This window comes from Saitoella complicata (assembly GCF_001661265.1).
Source record: "Saitoella complicata NRRL Y-17804 unplaced genomic scaffold SAICOscaffold_20, whole genome shotgun sequence".
Lineage (NCBI taxonomy): Eukaryota > Fungi > Ascomycota > Saitoellomycetes > Saitoellales > Saitoellaceae > Saitoella > Saitoella complicata.
In genome coordinates, this window is record NW_017567011.1 from 264,586 (window position 1) to 284,225 (window position 19,640).

The 19,640-nt window shown below is 51.9% G+C and overlaps 12 protein-coding genes across 12 annotated transcripts; 7 read left to right on the plus strand and 5 right to left on the minus strand.

Moving 5' to 3' along the window:
• Positions 1–23: 23 nt before the first annotated feature.
• SAICODRAFT_83381 (protein-L-isoaspartate O-methyltransferas-like protein) lies at positions 24–1,394 on the plus strand. The gene is made up of 7 exons (XM_019171317.1): positions 24–173; positions 240–310; positions 372–384; positions 440–666; positions 723–860; positions 911–1,066; positions 1,115–1,394. Exons 1-7 carry the CDS (start codon positions 155–157, stop codon positions 1,160–1,162), a joined length of 672 nt encoding a protein of 223 aa, XP_019022540.1. The 5' UTR covers positions 24–154; the 3' UTR covers positions 1,163–1,394.
• A 185-nt stretch (positions 1,395–1,579) lies between these two features.
• SAICODRAFT_36466 (SURF6-domain-containing protein) lies at positions 1,580–3,080 on the plus strand (the record flags this gene model as incomplete). Its single annotated transcript, XM_019168505.1, has 4 exons — positions 1,580–1,597; positions 1,654–1,737; positions 1,789–2,688; positions 2,742–3,080. 4 exons carry the CDS (start codon positions 1,580–1,582, stop codon positions 3,078–3,080), a joined length of 1,341 nt encoding a protein of 446 aa, XP_019022541.1.
• A 161-nt stretch (positions 3,081–3,241) lies between these two features.
• Positions 3,242–5,244, plus strand: SAICODRAFT_20793 (RNA-binding domain-containing protein; the record flags this gene model as incomplete). Its single annotated transcript, XM_019166326.1, has 6 exons — positions 3,242–3,645; positions 3,704–3,788; positions 3,926–4,019; positions 4,070–4,259; positions 4,316–4,845; positions 4,897–5,244. Exons 1-6 carry the CDS (start codon positions 3,273–3,275, stop codon positions 5,242–5,244), a joined length of 1,620 nt encoding a protein of 539 aa, XP_019022542.1. The 5' UTR covers positions 3,242–3,272.
• Positions 5,245–5,333: 89 nt separating this feature from the next.
• SAICODRAFT_83385 (uncharacterized protein) lies at positions 5,334–6,104 on the minus strand. Its single transcript, XM_019171318.1, has 2 exons — positions 5,549–6,104; positions 5,334–5,500 (listed from the first exon to the last, which is right to left on the minus strand). Exons 1-2 carry the CDS (start codon positions 6,089–6,091, stop codon positions 5,351–5,353), a joined length of 693 nt encoding a protein of 230 aa, XP_019022543.1. The 5' UTR covers positions 6,092–6,104; the 3' UTR covers positions 5,334–5,350.
• A 147-nt stretch (positions 6,105–6,251) lies between these two features.
• On the minus strand, positions 6,252–7,261 carry SAICODRAFT_95577 (NGG1p interacting factor 3). Its single transcript, XM_019171986.1, has 2 exons — positions 7,010–7,261; positions 6,252–6,950 (listed from the first exon to the last, which is right to left on the minus strand). Exons 1-2 carry the CDS (start codon positions 7,242–7,244, stop codon positions 6,325–6,327), a joined length of 861 nt encoding a protein of 286 aa, XP_019022544.1. The 5' UTR covers positions 7,245–7,261; the 3' UTR covers positions 6,252–6,324.
• Positions 7,262–7,351: 90 nt separating this feature from the next.
• SAICODRAFT_83392 (bola domain protein) lies at positions 7,352–7,754 on the plus strand. The gene is made up of 3 exons (XM_019171319.1): positions 7,352–7,440; positions 7,499–7,648; positions 7,706–7,754. Exons 1-3 carry the CDS (start codon positions 7,369–7,371, stop codon positions 7,748–7,750), a joined length of 267 nt encoding a protein of 88 aa, XP_019022545.1. The 5' UTR covers positions 7,352–7,368; the 3' UTR covers positions 7,751–7,754.
• On the minus strand, positions 7,589–10,143 carry SAICODRAFT_83395 (AP-1 complex subunit beta-1). The gene has a single exon (XM_019171320.1). The coding sequence runs from the start codon at positions 10,093–10,095 to the stop codon at positions 7,936–7,938; it is 2,160 nt and encodes a 719-aa protein (XP_019022546.1). The 5' UTR covers positions 10,096–10,143; the 3' UTR covers positions 7,589–7,935.
• A 460-nt stretch (positions 10,144–10,603) lies between these two features.
• Positions 10,604–12,109, plus strand: SAICODRAFT_95587 (glycosyl transferase). Its single transcript, XM_019171987.1, has one exon. It carries the CDS (start codon positions 10,621–10,623, stop codon positions 12,085–12,087), a length of 1,467 nt encoding a protein of 488 aa, XP_019022547.1. The 5' UTR covers positions 10,604–10,620; the 3' UTR covers positions 12,088–12,109.
• A 263-nt stretch (positions 12,110–12,372) lies between these two features.
• On the plus strand, positions 12,373–14,904 carry SAICODRAFT_83401 (AAA-domain-containing protein). The gene is made up of 4 exons (XM_019171321.1): positions 12,373–12,672; positions 12,729–14,540; positions 14,594–14,790; positions 14,845–14,904. Exons 1-4 carry the CDS (start codon positions 12,468–12,470, stop codon positions 14,860–14,862), a joined length of 2,232 nt encoding a protein of 743 aa, XP_019022548.1. The 5' UTR covers positions 12,373–12,467; the 3' UTR covers positions 14,863–14,904.
• SAICODRAFT_20799 (nucleic acid-binding protein) lies at positions 14,889–15,650 on the minus strand. Its single transcript, XM_019166328.1, has 2 exons — positions 15,488–15,650; positions 14,889–15,432 (listed from the first exon to the last, which is right to left on the minus strand). Exons 1-2 carry the CDS (start codon positions 15,584–15,586, stop codon positions 15,139–15,141), a joined length of 393 nt encoding a protein of 130 aa, XP_019022549.1. The 5' UTR covers positions 15,587–15,650; the 3' UTR covers positions 14,889–15,138.
• Positions 15,651–15,966: 316 nt separating this feature from the next.
• SAICODRAFT_95594 (mitochondrial carrier) lies at positions 15,967–17,182 on the minus strand. The gene is made up of 2 exons (XM_019171988.1): positions 16,853–17,182; positions 15,967–16,798 (listed from the first exon to the last, which is right to left on the minus strand). The coding sequence occupies exons 1-2, from the start codon at positions 16,973–16,975 to the stop codon at positions 15,983–15,985; spliced, it is 939 nt and encodes a 312-aa protein (XP_019022550.1). The 5' UTR covers positions 16,976–17,182; the 3' UTR covers positions 15,967–15,982.
• A 701-nt stretch (positions 17,183–17,883) lies between these two features.
• Positions 17,884–19,609, plus strand: SAICODRAFT_59954 (FAD/NAD(P)-binding domain-containing protein; the record flags this gene model as incomplete). The annotated part of the gene is made up of 3 exons (XM_019169723.1): positions 17,884–17,935; positions 17,987–18,135; positions 18,185–19,609. 3 exons carry the CDS (start codon positions 17,884–17,886, stop codon positions 19,607–19,609), a joined length of 1,626 nt encoding a protein of 541 aa, XP_019022551.1.
• Positions 19,610–19,640: the final 31 nt, after the last annotated feature.

Sequence of the window (19,640 nt, forward strand, 5' to 3'; positions counted from 1 at the left end):
CGCCTGAGATCATAGGGCCACCGCCGTGCAACAAAAAATTCCCGTTTGATCCATCCCCCGTTGCTCCAAAAACACGGCTGCATTTAAGTCTGTAACAGCTGTCTTGTATCCCATTCCATCTTTCCTGAGGAGCGTGCCCTTGTTGCCTACCGCAATGGCTTGGAGATCTCATGGTTTGATCCTGCTTGTGCAGCTATTATGGTTGGCTAGTTGGCTGATTAGTTGCGGTTTTGGTGTAGGCGAAACGAATTTGGAGATGCTGGATAATTTGAGGAAGAATGAGTTGATCAAGTCGGATCGTGTGTATGAGGTTGTTGAGCGCAGTTCTGTACATGTGAACGAGAGCGACAAGCTAATTCGATTGACAACAGGCTATGAGGAAAGGTAACGTCTATACGACAGCACTATGAGGCTACTGACCCAACTTGGGGCGCAACAGTCGACCGCGGCCACTTCGCACCCTACAGCCCCTACCGAGACGCTCCCCAATCTATCGGCCACGGCGTCACCATCTCCGCTCCACACATGCACGCAAACGCCGCTCAAGCCCTCGAACAACACCTTCAGCCTGGTATGTCTGCTTTGGATGTCGGTTCGGGAAGTGGGTATTTGTTAGCTGTTTTCGCACATATGGTACAGCCGGAGGGGAAGGTGGTGGGGATTGAGGTTTGTATGGTCACGGGATTTTTGTTTAATTGAAGAAGCTTATTGTTGGTGTGCAGTATATTCCGGAGTTGGTTGAGAAGAGCAAGGATAATTTGAGAAAGGATCCCACGCATGCAGAGATGCTCAAGGATGGCAGGATCATGATCATTGGAGGAGACGGGAGTTTGGGTTGGCCTGAAGGCGCTCCATATGATGTGAGCATGCTCAAATGGCTCGAAACACAGAGTGCTGACCAAGCTCGCAGGCCATCCATGTGGGAGCCGCGGCACCAAGAATGCCGACGCACCTTATTGACCAATTGCGACCGGGAACCGGGAAGATGTTTATCCCGGTAGGGCAATATGAGCAGGCGATTTGGGAAGTCACAAAGGATGCCGATGGTACGGTGCACAAAAGCAAGGTATTTACGATGTTACTCTCAGCCGGATTTCCATTGACAATGATATAGATGTACGACGTTCGATATGTGCCATTGCACATGCAGCCTGAGAACTGATGTGTTGACACATTACGCTCACGAATTTCTTTGATCAATTTCGCAGAACGCCCATTCTCGTCTCTGACATAGCTTGCTTGATTTGATGTTACGTCTTTCTTCTCAATCTCGAATTGTTGCATGATCATTGACATCCCTACTGTGAACCATGATCTCGAACCTGTAGCTTTATCCACTCAATGTCTTCCGCCACTGGACAGGCATGAGCATCAGCAACCTTACTGAGCAATTGTGTTCAGCCAATCCCATTTGATCTGATCTGAAATGTCAGAGTAGCCATATATATATCTGACTTGACTGAGAGGTGCGGGCTCAATTGAAGCTTGAATGTGGCACGGTTGTGGCGCGACAACTTTTTGGCTGCTACGGTAATTCGAGGAGCGCCGAGAGTAGGTCGGAGAAAATCGACAATCGACAATGGGTAACGAACTCGAGGTATGGAGTGGTCTGTAATGAGCTTGGTTTGATCTGGAGGCTGACTGTCTCTGCAGGACAGACTCAAAGCACACAACAACGCCTTTGAGGGGCTCTTGTCGCTCATTCCGTCGAAGTACTATCACGCTGAGGATTCTTCGGTATGCTGTTCTTCATTGTATTTTCATATTCATTTCTAATGAGCATTGTAGTCGCAATGGAACAAGCGCAAGCAGAGCAAGGAGGAGGCTAAGAAGGCGAAGAGGGCGAAGTTGGATCCGGAGACCACCATATTCTCGGCCGCCGACACTCAAGCAAAGAAGGCCGCTGAAGCCGCCAAGGAGGCGGAGCAGAAGGACGCGACTACTGAAGCACCGGCCACACCCGCACCCTCTAAGGGCAAGAAGGAGCCTGCGTCATATCAGAAGAAGGCGAAGAATGAGCACGCAACTCCGGTTCAGAACGGATTCGCCATGAAGAACGCTGCTAAGAAGCAGCAGAATGGCGAGGAGAAGAAGGTTGAGGAGATCCCGTCAAAGCCCGAGGCCGGAGAGGATGGCTGGGAGACCGACCCTCAAACACCAAACAAGGACAGCAAGAAGCGCAAGATCGCCAACGGATCCGTATCAACTACTGAATCAACACAGCAATCACAGGAAGCACAGACTCCGGCAAATATATCCGAACTGAAAGCGAAACTGGCGGCAAAGATTGAGGCTCTGCGTGCCAAGAGGAAGGCTCCTGGAACCGGCGTTGAGGGTGCTGCTACATCGAGAACAGCCATGATCGAAGCTCGCAAAATGAAAACCGACGCTCGCAAGGAGAGGAAGAAGGCTGTCATTGCTGAGAAGCGCAAGTCTGGAGTCACGGTGAAGGACGAGTCTGATTCGGACGAGGAGATGGAGGATGTTGCGCCAAGACCGTTATCTCTGGGTGTGAATTCTGACAGTGTTGCGTTTACGCGTGTCCAATTTCAGGATGGCGAGGAGCTTGATATGGAGACTGGTGATGCGCGTGGGAAGAGGAAGAGGAAGGGGCCTCAGGACGCATATGGTGCTCTGAAGAGTATTCAGGCGAAGAAGGCGAGGCTCGCGGAGATGGATGAGGACAAGGTTTGTTAGCAGTGGTGCTCTCTCTGGGTATGTGGTGCTAACTTACGATAAAGGCACAAAATATCCATGAGTCCGACACGTGGCGCCGTGCCATTCTCCAGTCACAAGGAGAGAAGGTTCGCGATAACGAAGCCTTGCTGAAGAAGACGGTCAAGCGTGTCGAGAAAGAGAAGAAGAAGTCGGAGAAGGAGTGGCAGGAGCGTCTGGCAAACGTGAGGAAGACGCAGCTTGCACGACAGAAGAAGCGTGAGGAGAACTTGAAGGCAAGGGTAGCAGGAAGTAAGAAGGGACAGAAGAAGGCTGCGGCGCTGGGTATCAAGCCTGCACCGAAGAAGAAGCGGCCTGGATTCGAGGGCACCATGAGGAGTGGAGGGAAGAAAGGCAAGAAATAGGATTGAATAGGACTGCTTATCGAAATAATGCATCAAACGGGCATCGCACATGTAACGTAGACTCCCGTGCCCACCCGCATCCGGGCGAGGCTAACAGCGCCCGCCGCAGCACAACACCTCCAAGGTGCACGCAACGACGCGAACGTCCTCGACCTATAAATCAGAACGCTTTCCTTCCCTCGATCAATTGAAATGGCAGACGGTGACTTTTACCGTCCTGAACAAGCTCAACAACAAGGCGGTGACTTCTACAGACCGAGGTCCCGTTCCCCACGTCGTCGCTCCCGAACTCGATCCCCTGGACGCGGCAGATCACGCACTCCTCAGCGCGGATACTCCCGAAGCCGTTCTCGTGATAACAGGAGGCGCAGCCCAGACGAACGTATGGACGATTACAATGATGGTGGAGACTACGGTGCCCCTCAGCGCGATGAGCAGCCCCGTGGAGGCAGAGATGAGTTCGTGAATGATGTCAAGGCCAACTCCCAACAAGAGAGACGTGTCTACGTCGGTAACTTGGCGTACGAAGTGAAGTGGGATAACTTGAAGGATTACATGCGTCAGGGTATGGGATTGATCGGGCATGGACGCTGATGGCGGTTGTTAACATGGGTTTATCGTAGCTGGTGAAGTGAAGTTTGCAGAGGTTTTGACTCTTCCAAATGGCATGTCGAAGGTGGGCAATCTTTCTGGGCGGAGGACTCGCGGGTTCTTTGGTCTTTCTTTTATGTGGAATAATGGTTTCTGACGGAAGGGCTCCTCTTGGGGCGCTGGTTATATAGGGATGCGGGTATGTTCATCGCTTTTCGACTGTCGTTATCACTTTGCTAACATGGCATTTGCAGAATTGTCGAATATGCTACTCCGGAAGAAGCGCAACAGGCTATTCAGACTCTCAGCAACAAGGAATTCATGGGACGCCTCGTCTTCATTCGTGAGGTATGCATCTCATTCAAATCGACTGGGAAAGTGATACTAACCATTCGAAGGACCGTGAGGTCGAACCCCGCTTTGGAGCTGCTTCTCAGGCTCCCCGGGGTGGATTCGCAGCTGGTGCTGGTGCTGGTGCTGGCGCTGGTGCTGGTGCTGGTCCTCCGATGGGCGGCCGTCAGCTCTACGTTAGCGGCATCCCGTTCACCGCCGGCTGGCAAGACTTGAAGGACATGTTCCGCAGTGCTGGTAAGTAGCCTAAGCCCGGGGATCCCCTTGTTGATCGTACACTAACTATAATGTAGGAAATGTCATCCGTGCTGATGTTCACACGTCCTTCGACGGTCGTCCCAAGGGTTCCGGTGTCGTTCTCTTTGAGACCGCCGCTGATGCCCAGAACGCTATGCAGATGTTCAACGGTTATGACTGGCAGGGCCGTGCCCTTGATGTCCGCGTCGACCGCTTCGCTGGTGCTCCTCAACGCGGTGGATTCCAGGGCGGACCTATGGGCCGTGGAGGATTCATGGGTGGACCCATGGGTGGTCGCGGCGGTTTCATGGGAGGCCCGATGGGAGGTCCGATGGGAGGTCGTGGTGGCTTCATGGGCGGTCGTGGCGGTTTCCGTGGTGGATTCGGCGGAGGTTACGGCGGAGGCTTCGGCGGCCGCGGAGGCTTTGCTGGTGGTTACGGTGGTGGTGGATACGGGGGTGGATTCGGAGGCGGCCACGGCGGTGCTCCTGGGCACTCTGCTCCTGCTGCCACTCAGCCCCCGAACGAGTTCACTGACGGTGCCACCGGTGGAGGCGAGCCTAGCACTACCATCTTCGTTCGCAACGTAAGCGTGACATCCGCGATATCAAGTAACATGACGCTGACAATCTTCTAGCTCCCCTGGTCTACCAGCAACGACGATTTGGTCGAGCTTTTCACCACTATTGGCAAGGTTGAGCGTGCCGAGATTCAGTATGAGCCTTCCGGTCGCTCCAAGGGTACTGGTGTTGTCCAGTTTGACCACCAGGACAGTGCTGGATTGGCGATTACCAAGTTCACTGGTTACCAATACGGTGGCCGTCCTCTTGGACTTTCTTATGTCCGCTACGTTCCGGTTGGTGGACCCGCTCAGCAGATGGGTGGGAACATGGGCGGTGTCATGGAGAATGGTAACGGTGTGAACGCTCCCCCTATGGACATGGGAGGCGATATTGCCATGGGTCAGGACCAGCAGATGATGTGATGCGACAGTTTTGTTACGATATGAACGAACGGTGAATCTGAAAAGTTCAACTGCGCCGCTCTAGTTTTGGAACAATATGAATTTTTTTTGTTTGATATGGATCTATTCAACTCCTCTTCAGCTCGCGTTCCAGCTCGTCCTGTAGGTTCTTTAGCAGGTTATCATTCCAACTGTCGATTTTCCCGCCAAGCATCGTTACATTTGCCGGTTTCAACAAGATCACACCTCGCAACATGTGGATATTGCGCAGTATCACCTGTCCTGATCAGCGTGCTTCTTGACTCATGCTGGAGAGTTCGCTTACCTTGCATCCCAAGTTCATTCCAACGTAGAACGAATCCACTGCCTTTGCTTCAATTCCATACACTCTTCTTCCGGCACCATCTTCAAAAGTGACTTTGCAAGTATGCTTGCCCACTGGCCGACCCACCACGTCTGTTGCTTGGGTAGCATTGGTGCCTTGTGTTTGCGTAGCTCCTCCGTGTACCCCATCATCTTCTATAATGTTCCGAATAATGCTTCTTCCTCGTGTGGTTTCTCCACTGGCATATGATTCGAGCTTTTCGAGTTGACTGATCGTACTTTCACCGATTTCGCGAACGTGTGCTACTTGGACAACGAAAGGTCCCGGCAACGTTGTTTCATGTTGCTCTGATGTATTTGGCGGAAACCACGCTGGCGAGTCGATAGATTCCGTGACTGACGAAGAAAGGATGTGTGAATGGACGTACGCTTGAAGTAGTTGAGGAGCTTGAGGCGGGTCGTTGACTTGTAATATTGACACCAACCAATTTTGCTTCAATGGCAGTCCGATGGAACTGAAATGGTCGAGTATGTGGGTCGTCATGTGTAACGTAGACTGTAACGTAGACAGGAGATCGACTGAGTACGGTTAGACGTCGACGCAGCGGTTTAGAAACGTGCTTTACTGTTTTCGCTATAGCGTCCAACACCTCAACACCAGACAGACCCCCACCCCCCTAAACCAAATCATTTGATCGAGAATGGCTCGACTGATGCATTGAAAATGATTATTGAGTGTGCCTTGGGACTGCAGCGTTAGTCTTTACCATATACCATCTACATAATTTCCACAGGGTCCCTGTCATCCTCACTAACCACAACCTCAATCTTCTCCTCCTCCACCTTCAACAGCTCCTCTAATCTAGGCTGCATCACTGCTGCAAGGAACCCACGCTCAGTGTTTGTGTGACCACAGATGATCGCACTCATGCCGTTCTCAATCGTAGCCAAGGTCTCGTGGTGGCCCAGTTCACCGGTGAAGAAACAGTCAGCCTGGACTCCTCTGAACAAAGAACCTCCAGAACCAGCACATATGGCGATGGTCTTCACCTTCTCCAATGATCGAGGCCGTGCGACCTGGACATACTTCAGCCCCGTCAACTTCTTCACACGCTTCACCAACTCTGTCAACTCCAGAGGCTCCTTCAGCTCCACCAGTCGGCCCATGCCCCCGTCTTCGTGTCCCTCAACTTTGGTGCCGTTCTGCAGAACCTCACGCTTCTCCTCGTGCTCCCTACCACCCGAAACTCCATCCGCGAGCCAGTCGTTGACTCCACCCACAGCAGCATCTACAGCGGTATGCGGTGCGTATACGGAGATCCCGGCCGCTGCAAGGCGGAGGAGAGAGCGCTGTTGTGTGTCCTTCATTGTAAGAGACTTCAATCCACGGAAAATGATAGGGTCTGTAGCATCTCATCAGTTAGTTCTTTGACTAGAACATGGCTACTTGAGTGTACGTAACGGTATGCCACAATCACGCTGACACCACTGCCCTCCTTGAGCGCCTCCTCAGCAACAGCGGTCGTCAAGTCAATAGTGAGCAAAACTCGGCTGACTCCATTTGCGCAAGGCTTGTGGGAAATCGGCGCTTCGAGGAGGAGACCCGTGTTGTCCCATGTCTTATCCGCGAGCGCAATAGGATAGAGCTTCTGCACGGCCCTCAAGACCTTTGGCAAGATAGCCGGAGTCGATGCCATTTGTTTATCGAGTACCCTTCAGGTTAACGTTGTGTGGGTAAGACGCGTGTGTTTGGAGTCGCACTCAGAATTTCGGCAATGAATGCACAGTGACGCACGGGCATTGTAACGACGACAACGAAAAATGGCAGACAGTGGAGTTACAAAGGAGCACTTGGATCAGGCAATCAGAGAGCGATTATCCGCTACTTTTGTCGTATGTCGCTGTCGCTGCGTCCTTTTTCTGTCAGTTTGGCTAACGTTCGTGGTGGTAGAAAATTGAGGATATCTCTGGAGGATGTGGTCAGGCATTTGAGGTCACTATCGTTTCGCCAGAGTTTGCGGGGAAGAACACTTTGGCCAGACATAGACTGGTCAACAAGGCACTGAAGGAGGAGATCGCGAAGGTGCACGCTTTCACACAAGTTTCGTAATCGCTTCGTCAAGCTTCGGGACCGCAGCTAACCAATAGCGACGCATAGAAAAGCTACACTCCCGAAGAATGGGACAAGATGCAGTTGGCGTGAAGATGAGTTGAGAGAGGGATGCTGGTACGATTGGGCACGAAAGGATATACACGGAGCAAAGTACGAAACACCTGCAGAATTTTGCAAAGGACGGGTAGGCCTCTAAAAGGCGACATGCTAGGTATAAGTAAAACCGGAACGCACTCAGCTGAGCAATACAAAAAATCCCAAACCATTCATCACCATTAGAACAGCCCCAAGATATCCTCGTTGTTCACCTTCTTGGGTTGAGCTTGTGATGGCTCCAGACTCAACCCATCTAATCCAGCCGCGATACCGCCTGCAAAACCTCCACTTGCTGATGATCCAGCTGCTGGGTCTTCACCAAACAACCCAAGAAGGTCGTTAAGGTTGCCAGCACCTGCTTCACCCACCGCAGGTCCCAAGATCTGCGCCACCATAGCCGGATCAGCAGTTGGGCTGATCGGGGTCTCACCACTATCCATGCCACCTTCAAAGTCAAGAAGGTTCTCCACACCACCCTTCGTCAACGCAGCCTCGACAGGAGCCTCACGAGCCAATGCACGCTGCTCTTCAATCGCCCGCTTCTGCAACTTATCGGCGCCGAATCTTCCTCTACCCAAAAACGACTCCTTTGGTTTGTGGTAAACGGATGCCAGGGAGCTGATTTCTCCGATAAGCTCGTTGAGCAACCCGGCTGGAAGTGATTTAGTCTCCGTGCTAAGCGGAGGCTTCTCTGATAAGACGACAGACTTGGCGACTTGTGGGTCCGATGATAGCAAACGCCAGTAAACGTATGCTCTGTCACGGATGTCTGGGTTATCGCAGTCATTCGTAGCCGTCTTCAACATTCTTTGTACCAACTCCTGCGTGCTATCGGGCTTCTTCAAGAACAGCTTTACCGTCGCTGTGAGCAACTGTAATTGAACTTGCACTCCTTCATTGTCAAATCCTTCCAAGAACGTACTTAAGAGATCGTCAGCATTCGAAATCTTTTCCGCGTATTCTCCGATGATCCAGATCAGTGATGCACGAGCATTAGGCTCAGAAAGATCGTCGAGAGAGGAGCAGAGGGTTGGGATGATGGCTTCGTATCTTGATGGGTACTTTCTGAAGATATCCTTGATGACTGTGATGGCTTCTTGGACGACATATGGGACTTTGTGGGTGGAAGAGTTGATGAGGTCGAGGAGGACGTTAATGCAGCGCTCTGAGGCGGAGTCGATCTTGATCGCGCATTGACCGATGGCGCGGACAGCTCGTCGAACAAAATCGACGTCGACTTCTGAAGCGTACTCCTTGAGCTCGGCAAGGAGCTGATCCACGTTCTTCTCGTTCGCCAACTTGATCATGATTTCCAGCTTCTCGAGCTTGACATACTCAGGGTCGTTATATTTGCAGAAAAACACTCTCATCTCCTTGCTCAAAATATCGGGCTGCTTCTGAAGGATGAGGTTGATATTTCTTAGCGCAACATACTCCACTTCGGGGGCGGAGGAAACGAGGGTAACGAGGGGTGGTGCCATCTTCTTAATGAGCTGAAGTGCTGATTCAGGCTTGACCTTATCAAGACTGAGCATGATGACCTTGACAGCCGCCATCACGACTGCTGCGTTAGCATGCTGAAATTGAGGAGTAACTCTTTCACAAATGTGATCTGCTTCCTTGATGTCCGTTGGTGTGTATCCCGCCAACGCATTCAATATCGTAATACGTCCCCACTCCGAGCACTCGTTCAACGCTACCAACAACTTCGTCAAGACCTTGGAGTTCATGATGAATGCCTGCGTTTCCGGCGACGTCTCCATGATCTCGCTAAGTGCAGTGACAGCGTTGGCAACCACCATAGGGTTGGCATCCGCCAGCATCTCTTGGAGCGTCTCCAAAAATCCGTTCTCGATACACATAGTCGGGTTCAGATCAAACAGCTTTGCTACACAGATTGCAGCCGTCTTGCGAACATATGGGGATTCATCCTTGAGCGTCTTGCGGAGGGGCTCGGATAGGTAGTCGACCATCTTCTCGACGCGAATACAGCCCATTGTGCGGATGGCGAGTGCTCTGACCAAGGGATTGGGATCAGAGGTATCTTGGACGAATGTGTTGACGGCGAGAATACACAGATCAGGGTGTGATTTGGCGTAGTTTGTGAGGTAGAGGTAAACGAGCTTCTTCTGAGCGAGGTCGTGGGTCGCAATGTTCTTCAAGACGTCTGGGAAAAGGGCAGAGACGTCCTTACCGAGGGTCATGGCGGCAATTGTGCGTTGAATAGCATCCTTACGCTCGTGGGCATACTGAGAGACGAGACCACTTCGCAATTCGAAAGTCTCTCCCTTCTTCGGAGCCGCAAAGCCAGCAGCACGCATAACTCTGCTTGCGGCCATGGTGAATAAATGCTGCTCTTTCCTGCCTGCCTGCCTGCCTGCCTGCCCTCGTCGAGCGTTGACGTCGCGCGAGCCAGGGGCACCGGTTGGCATGCACGACAGCGCAACTGCGGGAGGTCCAAGTCCAAACTCGCAAAGTACGAGACGGCGATTGGAAGGGATGGTACGTACGGCAATTGCAGTGGATGGAGAAGGCATGGACGGCACAACTAACACGGCTCACAGGAACTCCCAAACCTCCGCAAGATCTTCTCAGACTTCCGGACAGAGGACGAAGAGACACGGTACTCCCAGGTAGCATTCTTCAATTTGGTTGGATTTATCGTGTTCAGTGTTGCATTTACTTTGATGGCCAAGAAGAATTGACTCGATGTATTCATTCGTGCTGTCACGTACGACTGACGTGTGGGCTTCCTCACTCCCCGTCCCTAAATTTAGCGCAGCTTCACACCGTACCAACTTAAGTATTCCACCGTGGTCCATCACCACCAAGAATCCCCATCCTGCCCAGCATACATAGCCACAATGTCAGATTCAAACAGCCCTTCTCGACTTCTCGTCGTCTCTAACCGTCTGCCGATCACCATTAAGCGTGATGACAACGGCAAATACGACTTCTCCATGTCCTCCGGTGGTCTCGTGTCCGCCTTGTCCGGGTTGAAGAAGAGTGTTGATTTCACATGGATTGGATGGCCTGGTCTTGAAATCCCGGAGAATGAGCGCGATTTCGTCGTGAAGCGCCTTATGGATGAGTACAGCACAATGCCCGTCTTCTTGGATGATGAGTTGGCCGATCGTCACTACAACGGTTTCTCCAACTCAATTCTGTGGCCCTTGTTCCACTACCACCCCGGAGAGATCAACTTTGACGAGCCCAGCTGGGAGGCATACCAGGAGGCTAACCGCCTCTTCGCCAAGGCTATCGTTCCCATCGTAGAAGATGGTGACATGATCTGGATCCAGGATTACCACCTTATGCTCCTCCCTCAGATGCTTCGCGAGGAGATCGGTAACTCCAAGAAGAACGTCAAGATCGGATGGTTCTTGCACACCCCATTCCCTTCGAGTGAATTCTACAGAATTTTGCCTGTCCGCAACGAGATCTTGCTCGGTATCCTCAGCTGTGATCTCATCGGATTCCACACCTACGACTACGCCCGCCACTTCTTGTCTTCTTGCTCAAGAATATTGGGTTTGAGAACTCTACCAAACGGAGTAGAGTACAACGGGCGTATGGTCAGCGTGGGTACTTTCCCCATCGGCATCGACCCTGAGAAGTTCACGGAGGCGTTGGAGCAACCCAAGGTACAGCAGCGTATCGCCGCGCTCGAGAAGAAGTTCCAGGGCGTCAAATTGATCGTCGGTGTCGACCGTCTTGACTACATCAAGGGTGTTCCCCAGAAGCTTCATGCCCTCGAGGTGTTCTTGACCGAGCACCCCGAATGGATCGGAAAGGTTGTACTCGTGCAGGTCGCGGTGCCTTCCCGTCAGGATGTCGAGGAGTACCAGAACTTGCGCGCTGTCGTCAACGAGCTTGTCGGTCGTATCAACGGAAAGTTCGGTACCATCGAGTTCATGCCTATTCACTTCATGCACAAGTCCGTCTCTTTCGACGAGCTTGTTGCTCTCTACGCTGTCTCTGACGTCTGTCTCGTCTCTTCTACCCGTGACGGGATGAACCTTGTTTCTTACGAGTACATCTGCACCCAGCAGAAGCGCCACGGTGTCATGATCTTGTCCGAATTCGCTGGTGCTGCACAGTCTCTCAACGGTTCTTTGATCGTGAACCCATGGAATTGCGAAGAGTTGGCTGGAAGCATCAACGATGCCATCACCATGTCCGACGAGCAGCGTGCGGCTAACTTTGACAAGCTGTATCGCTATGTCACCAAGTATACCGCAGCTTACTGGGGTCAGAGCTTCGTGAGTGAGTTGACTAGGATCTCTGCTGAGGGTGCCGAGGAGATCAAGAAGGTGGAAGTGTCCAAGTGAACGCGATGAACGCGGAGAAATGAAGGAGCACATGGAGAACAGCACAGGCCTGGCGCTACGAAAGAACAGCTGCGGGCAACTGAAACGATAGCAGGACGCGAATGGATACCAAGTATTAATTTAGTTGAAAGTGCAGCGAGCACCGTGCAATAGATTTATGTAACACCTTACCTTGTCGATGACGTAGGGCAGTAATTTCGCCCCGGTGGTGCAGCAGCGCACATGAACCGAAGCGCACGAGAAACCTGGGCGGTCCGACGAAACAGATCACCCAAAACCTCATTCACCAGCTGCTTCCATCGAAAGAGGGACAGCATACATCCCCAGCAATCCCCTAATATCATTGACGAGCGACTCAGCTGGTCATTGCCCTGCTCTTCATGGCTCATGTACCCCAAAAACTCCTCGACCTCGAGCAATTGTACACGGAAGCATTGTCGCTGGCGCAGCGCGGCATTGAGTTGGAGAAACGCAACCTCCATGAAGATGCTCAATCAGAGTTTGCGGCCGCAGTCGTGATGATTGATAGTCATCCCACGATGGAGCGCTATACGACGCGCAAATCGGCGGACTCGACGATGAACTGTATGTGGATGGTACGCCCGGATGTATGCGCGTTGATATACTGACAATGGACGTAGTGTACGTTGAATCGTTACGGCAAACACGCGAGATGTGTCGGCGGCACCTGGAACTGATTGTATCGAGCTTGAATCGCGGAACCGCTGGCGCACCGCAACAGCGTCCCCGAAGTCCTTTACCAGTTTACCCAGCCGACGACAGATCACGGCCTCAGATGCCTGGGCGTCAGGTTTCAGGGCAGTCTTTGGGAGAGCGCGCAGCGCAGTATAGGCAGACAAGTCCGGACCGTGGACAGAGGAGATTGAAGGCGACGATGAGGGACGGAAGGGGTCCGGCGACAAGCAAGGCATTTCCTTATGTTGGCTCAGCTAATCAAGCTGCAACACTTGCTTGGCAGGCATTGGTTCCTCCATTGCCAGCTACACCTCGAGGACTCGCTGCGCCGAACACCAACAGTCCGCTATACTCTTCGCCGATTGCTGCAACGTCGAGCCGGTCCGTTGCGACGACGCCAGCAGAGAAGGCACAAGTCCAGCGTACTGACTCTGGCAATCCCAGTCCAGTCAACAATCAGTACTTCTACACTCCAGACCAGAGGGGTCAGAATCCGCGTGTAATATCTCCCACGCCTGCTCCGCGACCCAGGCCTGACCCACCCGCAAGTACGCAAACGAGCCCGGCAAACATACCTACACTTCGACTCGTACAGGCGCAGGGCAATGCGCTTGCACATCAACAACTCCCACGCCCTCTGTCGCCTCATAGTGAAGCAAAACTGGCTCTGGCAGCGTCTCATGGACCTCCTGCTGGTGGTAGTTTGCGTCGCGTGGGCCACGTTCACAGTCCACCTAAACCACGGAAGCCGGACAACCTCTCGACAAGGACCGTCCCTACTGCACCACCCGCTGCGACAACTTCAGCTGCACCGCCCTACAGCCAGGTTTATGTTACTGCACGAGCAAACCCGACACCTTCTGCAAGTCCTAGCACGTCTTCCAACACACCTCCTCGAACAGCTGGTGCAGCGCTTGCAGGTCTTGGTGTCCCGACAAACGGCACGCCTGCCCCTTCGTATACATCGTCGCCCGATACACGCAACGGCGCTGCCGTACCAGGTACTGAAAATACTGACGAGATGTCTAAAGAAGAGAAGGTACTCAAGAGCCTAGTAGGGGTGGATGAGAACATTGCTAAGACAATCATGAATGAGATCGTGGTAAAAGGCGACCCTGTCCAGTGGGAGGACATTGCAGGGCTCGAAGCGGCCAAGCGAGCATTGAAAGAGACTGTCATCTATCCCTTCCTGCGTCCGGACTTGTTTAGTGGCTTGCGAGAGCCTGCACGAGGTATGCTCCTCTTCGGACCTCCAGGGACGGGAAAGACGATGCTTGCTCGGGCTGTTGCGACACAGGCAAAATCAACGTTCTTCAGCATATCTGCCTCGTCACTTACTTCCAAGTACCTTGGAGAGTCCGAGAAGTTGGTTCGCGCATTGTTTACTGTTGCTAAGGCCATGTCGCCGAGCATTATCTTTGTGGATGAGATCGACTCGCTCATGTCGGCTCGCAAAGGAGAAGGCGAGCACGAGTCTTCGCGCCGGTTGAAAACAGAGTTCCTGATCCAGTGGTCGTCTTTGGCGAGTGCTGCGGCTGGAAATGAGAACGATGAAGAACAACCCAGGGTGCTCGTGCTGGCAGCTACAAATTTGCCTTGGGATATTGACGAGGCTGCTCGAAGACGATTCGTCAGGCGCCAGTATATTCCGCTGCCTGAGCCAGAGACACGAATGGAGCAACTCAACCACCTGCTTCGCAGACAGAAGCACGGTTTGACACCAGAACAGATCGCAGAGCTCGTGGAGTTAACTGATGGTACGCTGTCATATTCCAGGAAGCGAGTCAGAAACTAACAATACTTTCCTAAGGTTACTCCGGATCAGATATTACCGCATTGGCGAAGGACGCTGCTATGGGACCATTACGAAGCCTCGGAGAAGATCTGCTCATCACACCTAGAGATCAAATTCGACCCATGTCCTTTGACGACTTCAAGATGAGTCTTAGTACCGTACGACCCAGTGTGAGTAAGGAGGGATTGAAAGAGTTCGAGAAGTGGGATAAGGTATAACCAGTGAGAAAGTCGTGTTCAACACCCCTCGCTAATATGAACATCCAGGAATTCGGAAGCCGGTAGAACCAACATTGGCGCATAGGGAAATGAGCGGATATCCCTCATTATTTGCAGGTGCATCGTTTGATATTGTATTGCGAAACCTCGCTCGTGTCGAGAGTATCGCTTTTGTTACCCATAATGCATATGCTTTATCGAAAGTACATTCTCCGAAAATCGAAATATCCAAGTAAACCGAATGAAACGCCAATGAAACCTAAATTCGTATAGAAACAATCACACCGCTGCCGTGCGCACCTAGTTGGCCGCCTTGGGCTCCGCCTGTTTCGCCTATTTCGCCTATTTCTCCCGCTTCGCACGTTTCGCCTGTTTCGCCTGGTTCTCCTGTTGCGCCTGTTGCGGCTGGTTCTCCTGTTGCGCCTGTTGCGGCTGGTTCTCCTGTTGCGCCTGGTTCGCCTGCTCCGCAGCTGCCTGTGCCAGCAGGGCCGGCAATTTGGCTTCATGGATCTTCTTCGTGAGCGTGTAGTTCTTCTTGGAGCTTCTTTGTTTGCCTTCCGCGATCTCAACGATATCGCCGATCTGACCAGTTTGTTCCTCGTCGTGGACCAAGAAATTTGTGTGCTTCGTAATAACCTACGCACGTTAGTTGTTAGCCATGTCTGAAAACAACCTGAAGCTGTCGACATACCTTCCTCACGATAGGGTGCGTCACTCTTGTTGCAACCCTGACCTTGATGGTCTTCGCCATAAGACCGGCGGAAACGACGACACCACGGTGAATGGGCATTATGAAAGTAGTACTGAAGGATTGGAGAAGCGGTTTGGACGGGCAACCACTTTTTTGATCGTCGTATTTCTGAGTGTGCTCAGTTGAACCCGTGCAACTTCCAAGTTGACCAGCTGCCAGGTTCAGGGCGATGCATCATGAAGGTACCCAGGCATTGTTATAAAAGCACGATATCGACAGGATTCTTCATCGAGAATGGATGGCTATGATATACCGATGATCTGAGGATGTCGGGATTACAAGGAGACACATGCTACTGCAAGAGTTTTGCATGGTAATCGCCATGGCCAGTGAGGACCAGCATTAAGAGGTATCATGTGTGGAATCCAGAAAATGAAAATACGGTATATATCCGCGAGACGATATGCCAATCCTGTTTTATCCGCCCAACGCCGCTCAAGCCTCACCTGTAGTACGCTTGTAGATCTCCTTTCCAGCCTCATACGATCCCCAGCAGATAGCAGTTGCCGGAACGCTACTGATGATACGTGGTCGCAGACCACGCAAGAATCCCCATGAACCCTGAGTCTCGTAGATAATCTTCGCCGCCTCCTTCATGCTGCTACACTTTCGTATTCTCTCGTCCTGCGAGCTTCCTCTCGTCTGCAAAAGGGTCTTAATGACATCCAATGGCGTCGTCAACGCAGCTGCGGTGGCACCGGCCAAACCTCCGGCAATGACGTGTGATAGAGGGTCGTATTTCTTAGTCGGGTTAAGCATCTGCGAGAAAGATTCGTACGCTGAGAACTGAATGGCCGTGAAAGGGATGTTCATGGTAAGGGTGGTAGGGTAGGAGATGTAGAAAGCACGGAAACCTTCGGCCTTGTGAATAGCACGAGCGGCCTCGGGAACCGACTTGTATGTTGAGCCGTGCATTTGCATACGTTGCTTGATGACATCGAAAGGGTTCATCAGAGCATCATTGGCGATGGTCGCACACCCTCCAGCAACGGCGGTCTCGAAAATGCGATGACCGGACTCGTTGCCACCAACACTTTCCTTCACAAACTCGTATGTAGCAAAGTGAACAGCGTGCGCTGGACCAGCGCCCATCACCACAGAGGTCATACCTCGCCACAATGCCCGAACACCTTCCACCGAGGAAATCCGTGCAACCGCATTAGTGACACCAGTATAAACAGCCGCGGGCGATGGGTTGACGACTTGCATTCTTGTCTTGATAGCATCGATGGGGTACATGACAGTATGTTCCTGGAAGAATGTTCAGTATTCGGCACCGGATCAAGGGATCGAAATCGTCCGCACCATGATACCCGCAAAAGCACCGGCAAGCATGTTGGCCGTCATGGAAGAGTTTGGCGAGAGTGATTCATAGTCGACCTCGTCATCTTCGATGATTGCTGCTTGACTGGACTGATGCGCTGCCATATTTTCGGTGTTGAAGTTTCGAGTTGTAGGACCGGGGATTTTTCGTTTCGCCGACAACCCCGCTGATGAGAGAGGTGGAACTTTTGGCGGCGCTAGAAAAGAGTCTGATAAACTAGGCGAGGTAGACGTTTAAATCAATTCGTTTTCGATTTCCAACTCACGGATCGAGTCGTTTATCGTTTTGTGTCGGTGGTTAGGATTTCGCGGGCCACTCAGGCATCTGGATTTTCTGCTGACGAAGAATAAGCCTGTCATGTCTCAGCCGTACATAACGTTGTAGATCACGGCTCGCAGAGTTCCATCGCTATCTGCCTTTACGTTTTTGTCTATTAAAATGGTCGTCTTGTTTGTCTGTAACCTAGGATCTTTGCAACTGACAGCCGGGTTATCCTCTTGACGTGCAATACCCAGCTGTACATGTGTAGACCAACAATATCAATTTCTAGCTACCAAGATCTTGGCGTGTACTCTCTCGGACCGGGAATCATGTTAGCTGAAGGTGACCAAGGGGGCTTAACGGAAACCGGAACAGGCAGCGCTCTTCTTCAAGCACCGAGGCTGCTTGGCGGGAAATGTCGAGCCTTGGTGTAACGGATGGAGTAGTAAGAAGTGCTTGTTATTCGAATGAAGAAATAAAGCTACCAAAACCTCCCCTTTATATAGTAAAGTTCTGTAACGGCTTGGTATATGTCACGATCAAGGTTGTCATCGAGATCTGGCTGCGGGCCTAAGCCATATGTAAATACGGCTGCCGGGAGCTGCCCGCAATTAAAACAAACAGGCGTACTGCTGTCGTAACGACAAGAAGCTACGTGTCCGAGTTTTTTTAGCATTCCTTGGTCTACGGAGTCTACATAACTCTACGTCCTCCCCTCTGTCATACCCATTTACCCTGACACTCATTCATGATGGTTTCTCACGACAGCACCAGCGATATTCAGGTGGACGTACTCGTCATTGGTATAACTGCATTTTGTCGTAGAGAGGGAACAGCGCTCAACTGTTTTACAGGTGCCGGTCCTACTGGGTTAGGTGCTGCGAAGCGTCTTGATCAATTTCCCCACGTCTCTTGGCTCCTCGTCGACTGTGCCTCCCAAGTCGGTGGTCTCGCTTCTACCGACGTCACGCCCGAAGGCTTCCTTTTTGACGTTGGCGGTCATGTCTGTTTATCACTATCCCTACGAGGACTTGAAATAACATCTCGCATAGGTGATTTTCTCACACTACAAGTATTTCGACGACTGCCTGAATGAGGCTCTTCCCAAAACGTCAGATTGGCACACCCACCAAAGAGTCTCCTATGTTTGGAGCATGGGACTGTGGGTCCCATATCCCTACCAGAACAACATTTGCCTTCTCCCTACGGAGGAAAAACTGAAGTGTCTCGAAGGCTTGATCGACGCAAGTCTCACGCATTACCCTACAAAGCCAAAGACATTCGACGAATGGATTGTTCGAAGCATGGGAACCGGGATTGCGGACGTCTTTATGCGTCCATACAACTTCAAGGTCTGGGCTATTCCTACGACGAAGATGCAGTGCTCTTGGCTTGGCGAGCGGGTTGCGGCGCCCAACTTAAAGCAGGTCGTCAAGAACGTTGTCTTGAACCAAGTTAGCGAGTCTTGGGGTCCTAATGCTACGTTTCGTTTCCCTGACCAAGGTGGAACTGGTGGGATCTGGAAGGCTGTCGGTAGGACCTTGCCTGCTGAACACATCCAGTTGCAACAGACGGTTGTGCGCGTAGACACCGACAGCAAAACGATTACTTTCGCCGGCGGTCGAGTTGTTGGCTGGAACCGCAGCCTTATCTCTACGATGCCGGTCGACCAACTTGTTTCAATTCTTCATCCGCCACGTCCGGACATGAAGAAGGCATGTGAAGCTTTGTTCTTCAGCTCAACGCACATCATTGGAATCGGCGTGCGAGGCGAGCGGCCTGAGAGGATCGGCAACAAATGCTGGTTGTACTTCCCCGAGGATAATTGTGACTTTTACCGTGCGACGGTATTCTCGAATTACTCTCCCAACAACGTTCCGTCCGGTGAAAGCAAGCTGCCCACCATCGCCAAGGCAGCGAACTGGACGGCGTCCACCAACGTGTGTGGGGAAGGCGCGAAAGTTGAGCATGGACCTTACTGGTCACTTATGTTCGAAGTAAGCGCGTCAAAGTTCAAGTCGGTAGACGGGCGTACGATCATCTACGACACAATCAAAGGAGCCATAGCAACGACGCTTCTGAGTCCCGAGGACGAGATCGTGTCCACTTACCACCGGCGATTCGACCATGGATACCCAACTCCTTCATTGGAGAGGGACGACGCTTTGAAAGTCGTGTTGCCGGAGCTTCGAAAGATGGATATCTTGTCCAGGGGCAGGTTTGGCAGCTGGAAATATGAAGTTGGTAACCAGGACCACTCTTTCATGCTGGGTGTCGAGGCTGTCGATGCAAGTCTTTTCGGACAGGTTGAATTGACCTTGAACTACCCCGACATGGTTAATACACGCATCAATGACGAGAGACGTCTCGAACCCAACGGAACGAAGAGGACGGAAGTAAATGGTTTGCACAGCGGTGATGTCGATGATGCCAAAGTGGCAGAAATCAAGAAGAACTTGGAGAATACAAGGGTGTAGGTGGTGTGAAGACACGGCGATATGTATCGAT

What these genes read in the sequence shown, in the direction of transcription:
- SAICODRAFT_83385 (XM_019171318.1), bottom strand. Translation starts at nt 6,091, where the DNA reads ATGACGACCCACATACTCGACCATTTCAGTTCCATCGGACTGCCATTG. An exon ending in GAATGAACTTGGGATGCAAG is followed by an intron (nt 5,501 to 5,548) that starts GTAAGCGAACTC and finishes TGATCAGGACAG; the next exon opens with GTGATACTGCGCAATATCCA.
- SAICODRAFT_95587 (XM_019171987.1), top strand. Translation starts at nt 10,621, where the DNA reads ATGTCAGATTCAAACAGCCCTTCTCGACTTCTCGTCGTCTCTAACCGT.
- SAICODRAFT_83401 (XM_019171321.1), top strand. Translation starts at nt 12,468, where the DNA reads ATGGCTCATGTACCCCAAAAACTCCTCGACCTCGAGCAATTGTACACG. An exon ending in GGCGGACTCGACGATGAACT is followed by an intron (nt 12,673 to 12,728) that starts GTATGTGGATGG and finishes CAATGGACGTAG; the next exon opens with TGTACGTTGAATCGTTACGG. An exon ending in GCTCGTGGAGTTAACTGATG is followed by an intron (nt 14,541 to 14,593) that starts GTACGCTGTCAT and finishes TACTTTCCTAAG; the next exon opens with GTTACTCCGGATCAGATATT.
- SAICODRAFT_83395 (XM_019171320.1), bottom strand. Translation starts at nt 10,095, where the DNA reads ATGGCCGCAAGCAGAGTTATGCGTGCTGCTGGCTTTGCGGCTCCGAAG.
- SAICODRAFT_20799 (XM_019166328.1), bottom strand. Translation starts at nt 15,586, where the DNA reads ATGCCCATTCACCGTGGTGTCGTCGTTTCCGCCGGTCTTATGGCGAAG. An exon ending in CGCACCCTATCGTGAGGAAG is followed by an intron (nt 15,433 to 15,487) that starts GTATGTCGACAG and finishes TAACGTGCGTAG; the next exon opens with GTTATTACGAAGCACACAAA.
- SAICODRAFT_95594 (XM_019171988.1), bottom strand. Translation starts at nt 16,975, where the DNA reads ATGGCAGCGCATCAGTCCAGTCAAGCAGCAATCATCGAAGATGACGAG. An exon ending in GTGCTTTTGCGGGTATCATG is followed by an intron (nt 16,799 to 16,852) that starts GTGCGGACGATT and finishes ACATTCTTCCAG; the next exon opens with GAACATACTGTCATGTACCC.
- SAICODRAFT_83381 (XM_019171317.1), top strand. An exon ending in GGAAGGTGGTGGGGATTGAG is followed by an intron (nt 667 to 722) that starts GTTTGTATGGTC and finishes GTTGGTGTGCAG; the next exon opens with TATATTCCGGAGTTGGTTGA. An exon ending in GTACGGTGCACAAAAGCAAG is followed by an intron (nt 1,067 to 1,114) that starts GTATTTACGATG and finishes ACAATGATATAG; the next exon opens with ATGTACGACGTTCGATATGT.
- SAICODRAFT_83392 (XM_019171319.1), top strand. Translation starts at nt 7,369, where the DNA reads ATGGCAGACAGTGGAGTTACAAAGGAGCACTTGGATCAGGCAATCAGA. An exon ending in GATTATCCGCTACTTTTGTC is followed by an intron (nt 7,441 to 7,498) that starts GTATGTCGCTGT and finishes TCGTGGTGGTAG; the next exon opens with AAAATTGAGGATATCTCTGG. An exon ending in AGGTGCACGCTTTCACACAA is followed by an intron (nt 7,649 to 7,705) that starts GTTTCGTAATCG and finishes AGCGACGCATAG; the next exon opens with AAAAGCTACACTCCCGAAGA.
- SAICODRAFT_95577 (XM_019171986.1), bottom strand. Translation starts at nt 7,244, where the DNA reads ATGGCATCGACTCCGGCTATCTTGCCAAAGGTCTTGAGGGCCGTGCAG. An exon ending in CAGCGTGATTGTGGCATACC is followed by an intron (nt 6,951 to 7,009) that starts GTTACGTACACT and finishes GAGATGCTACAG; the next exon opens with ACCCTATCATTTTCCGTGGA.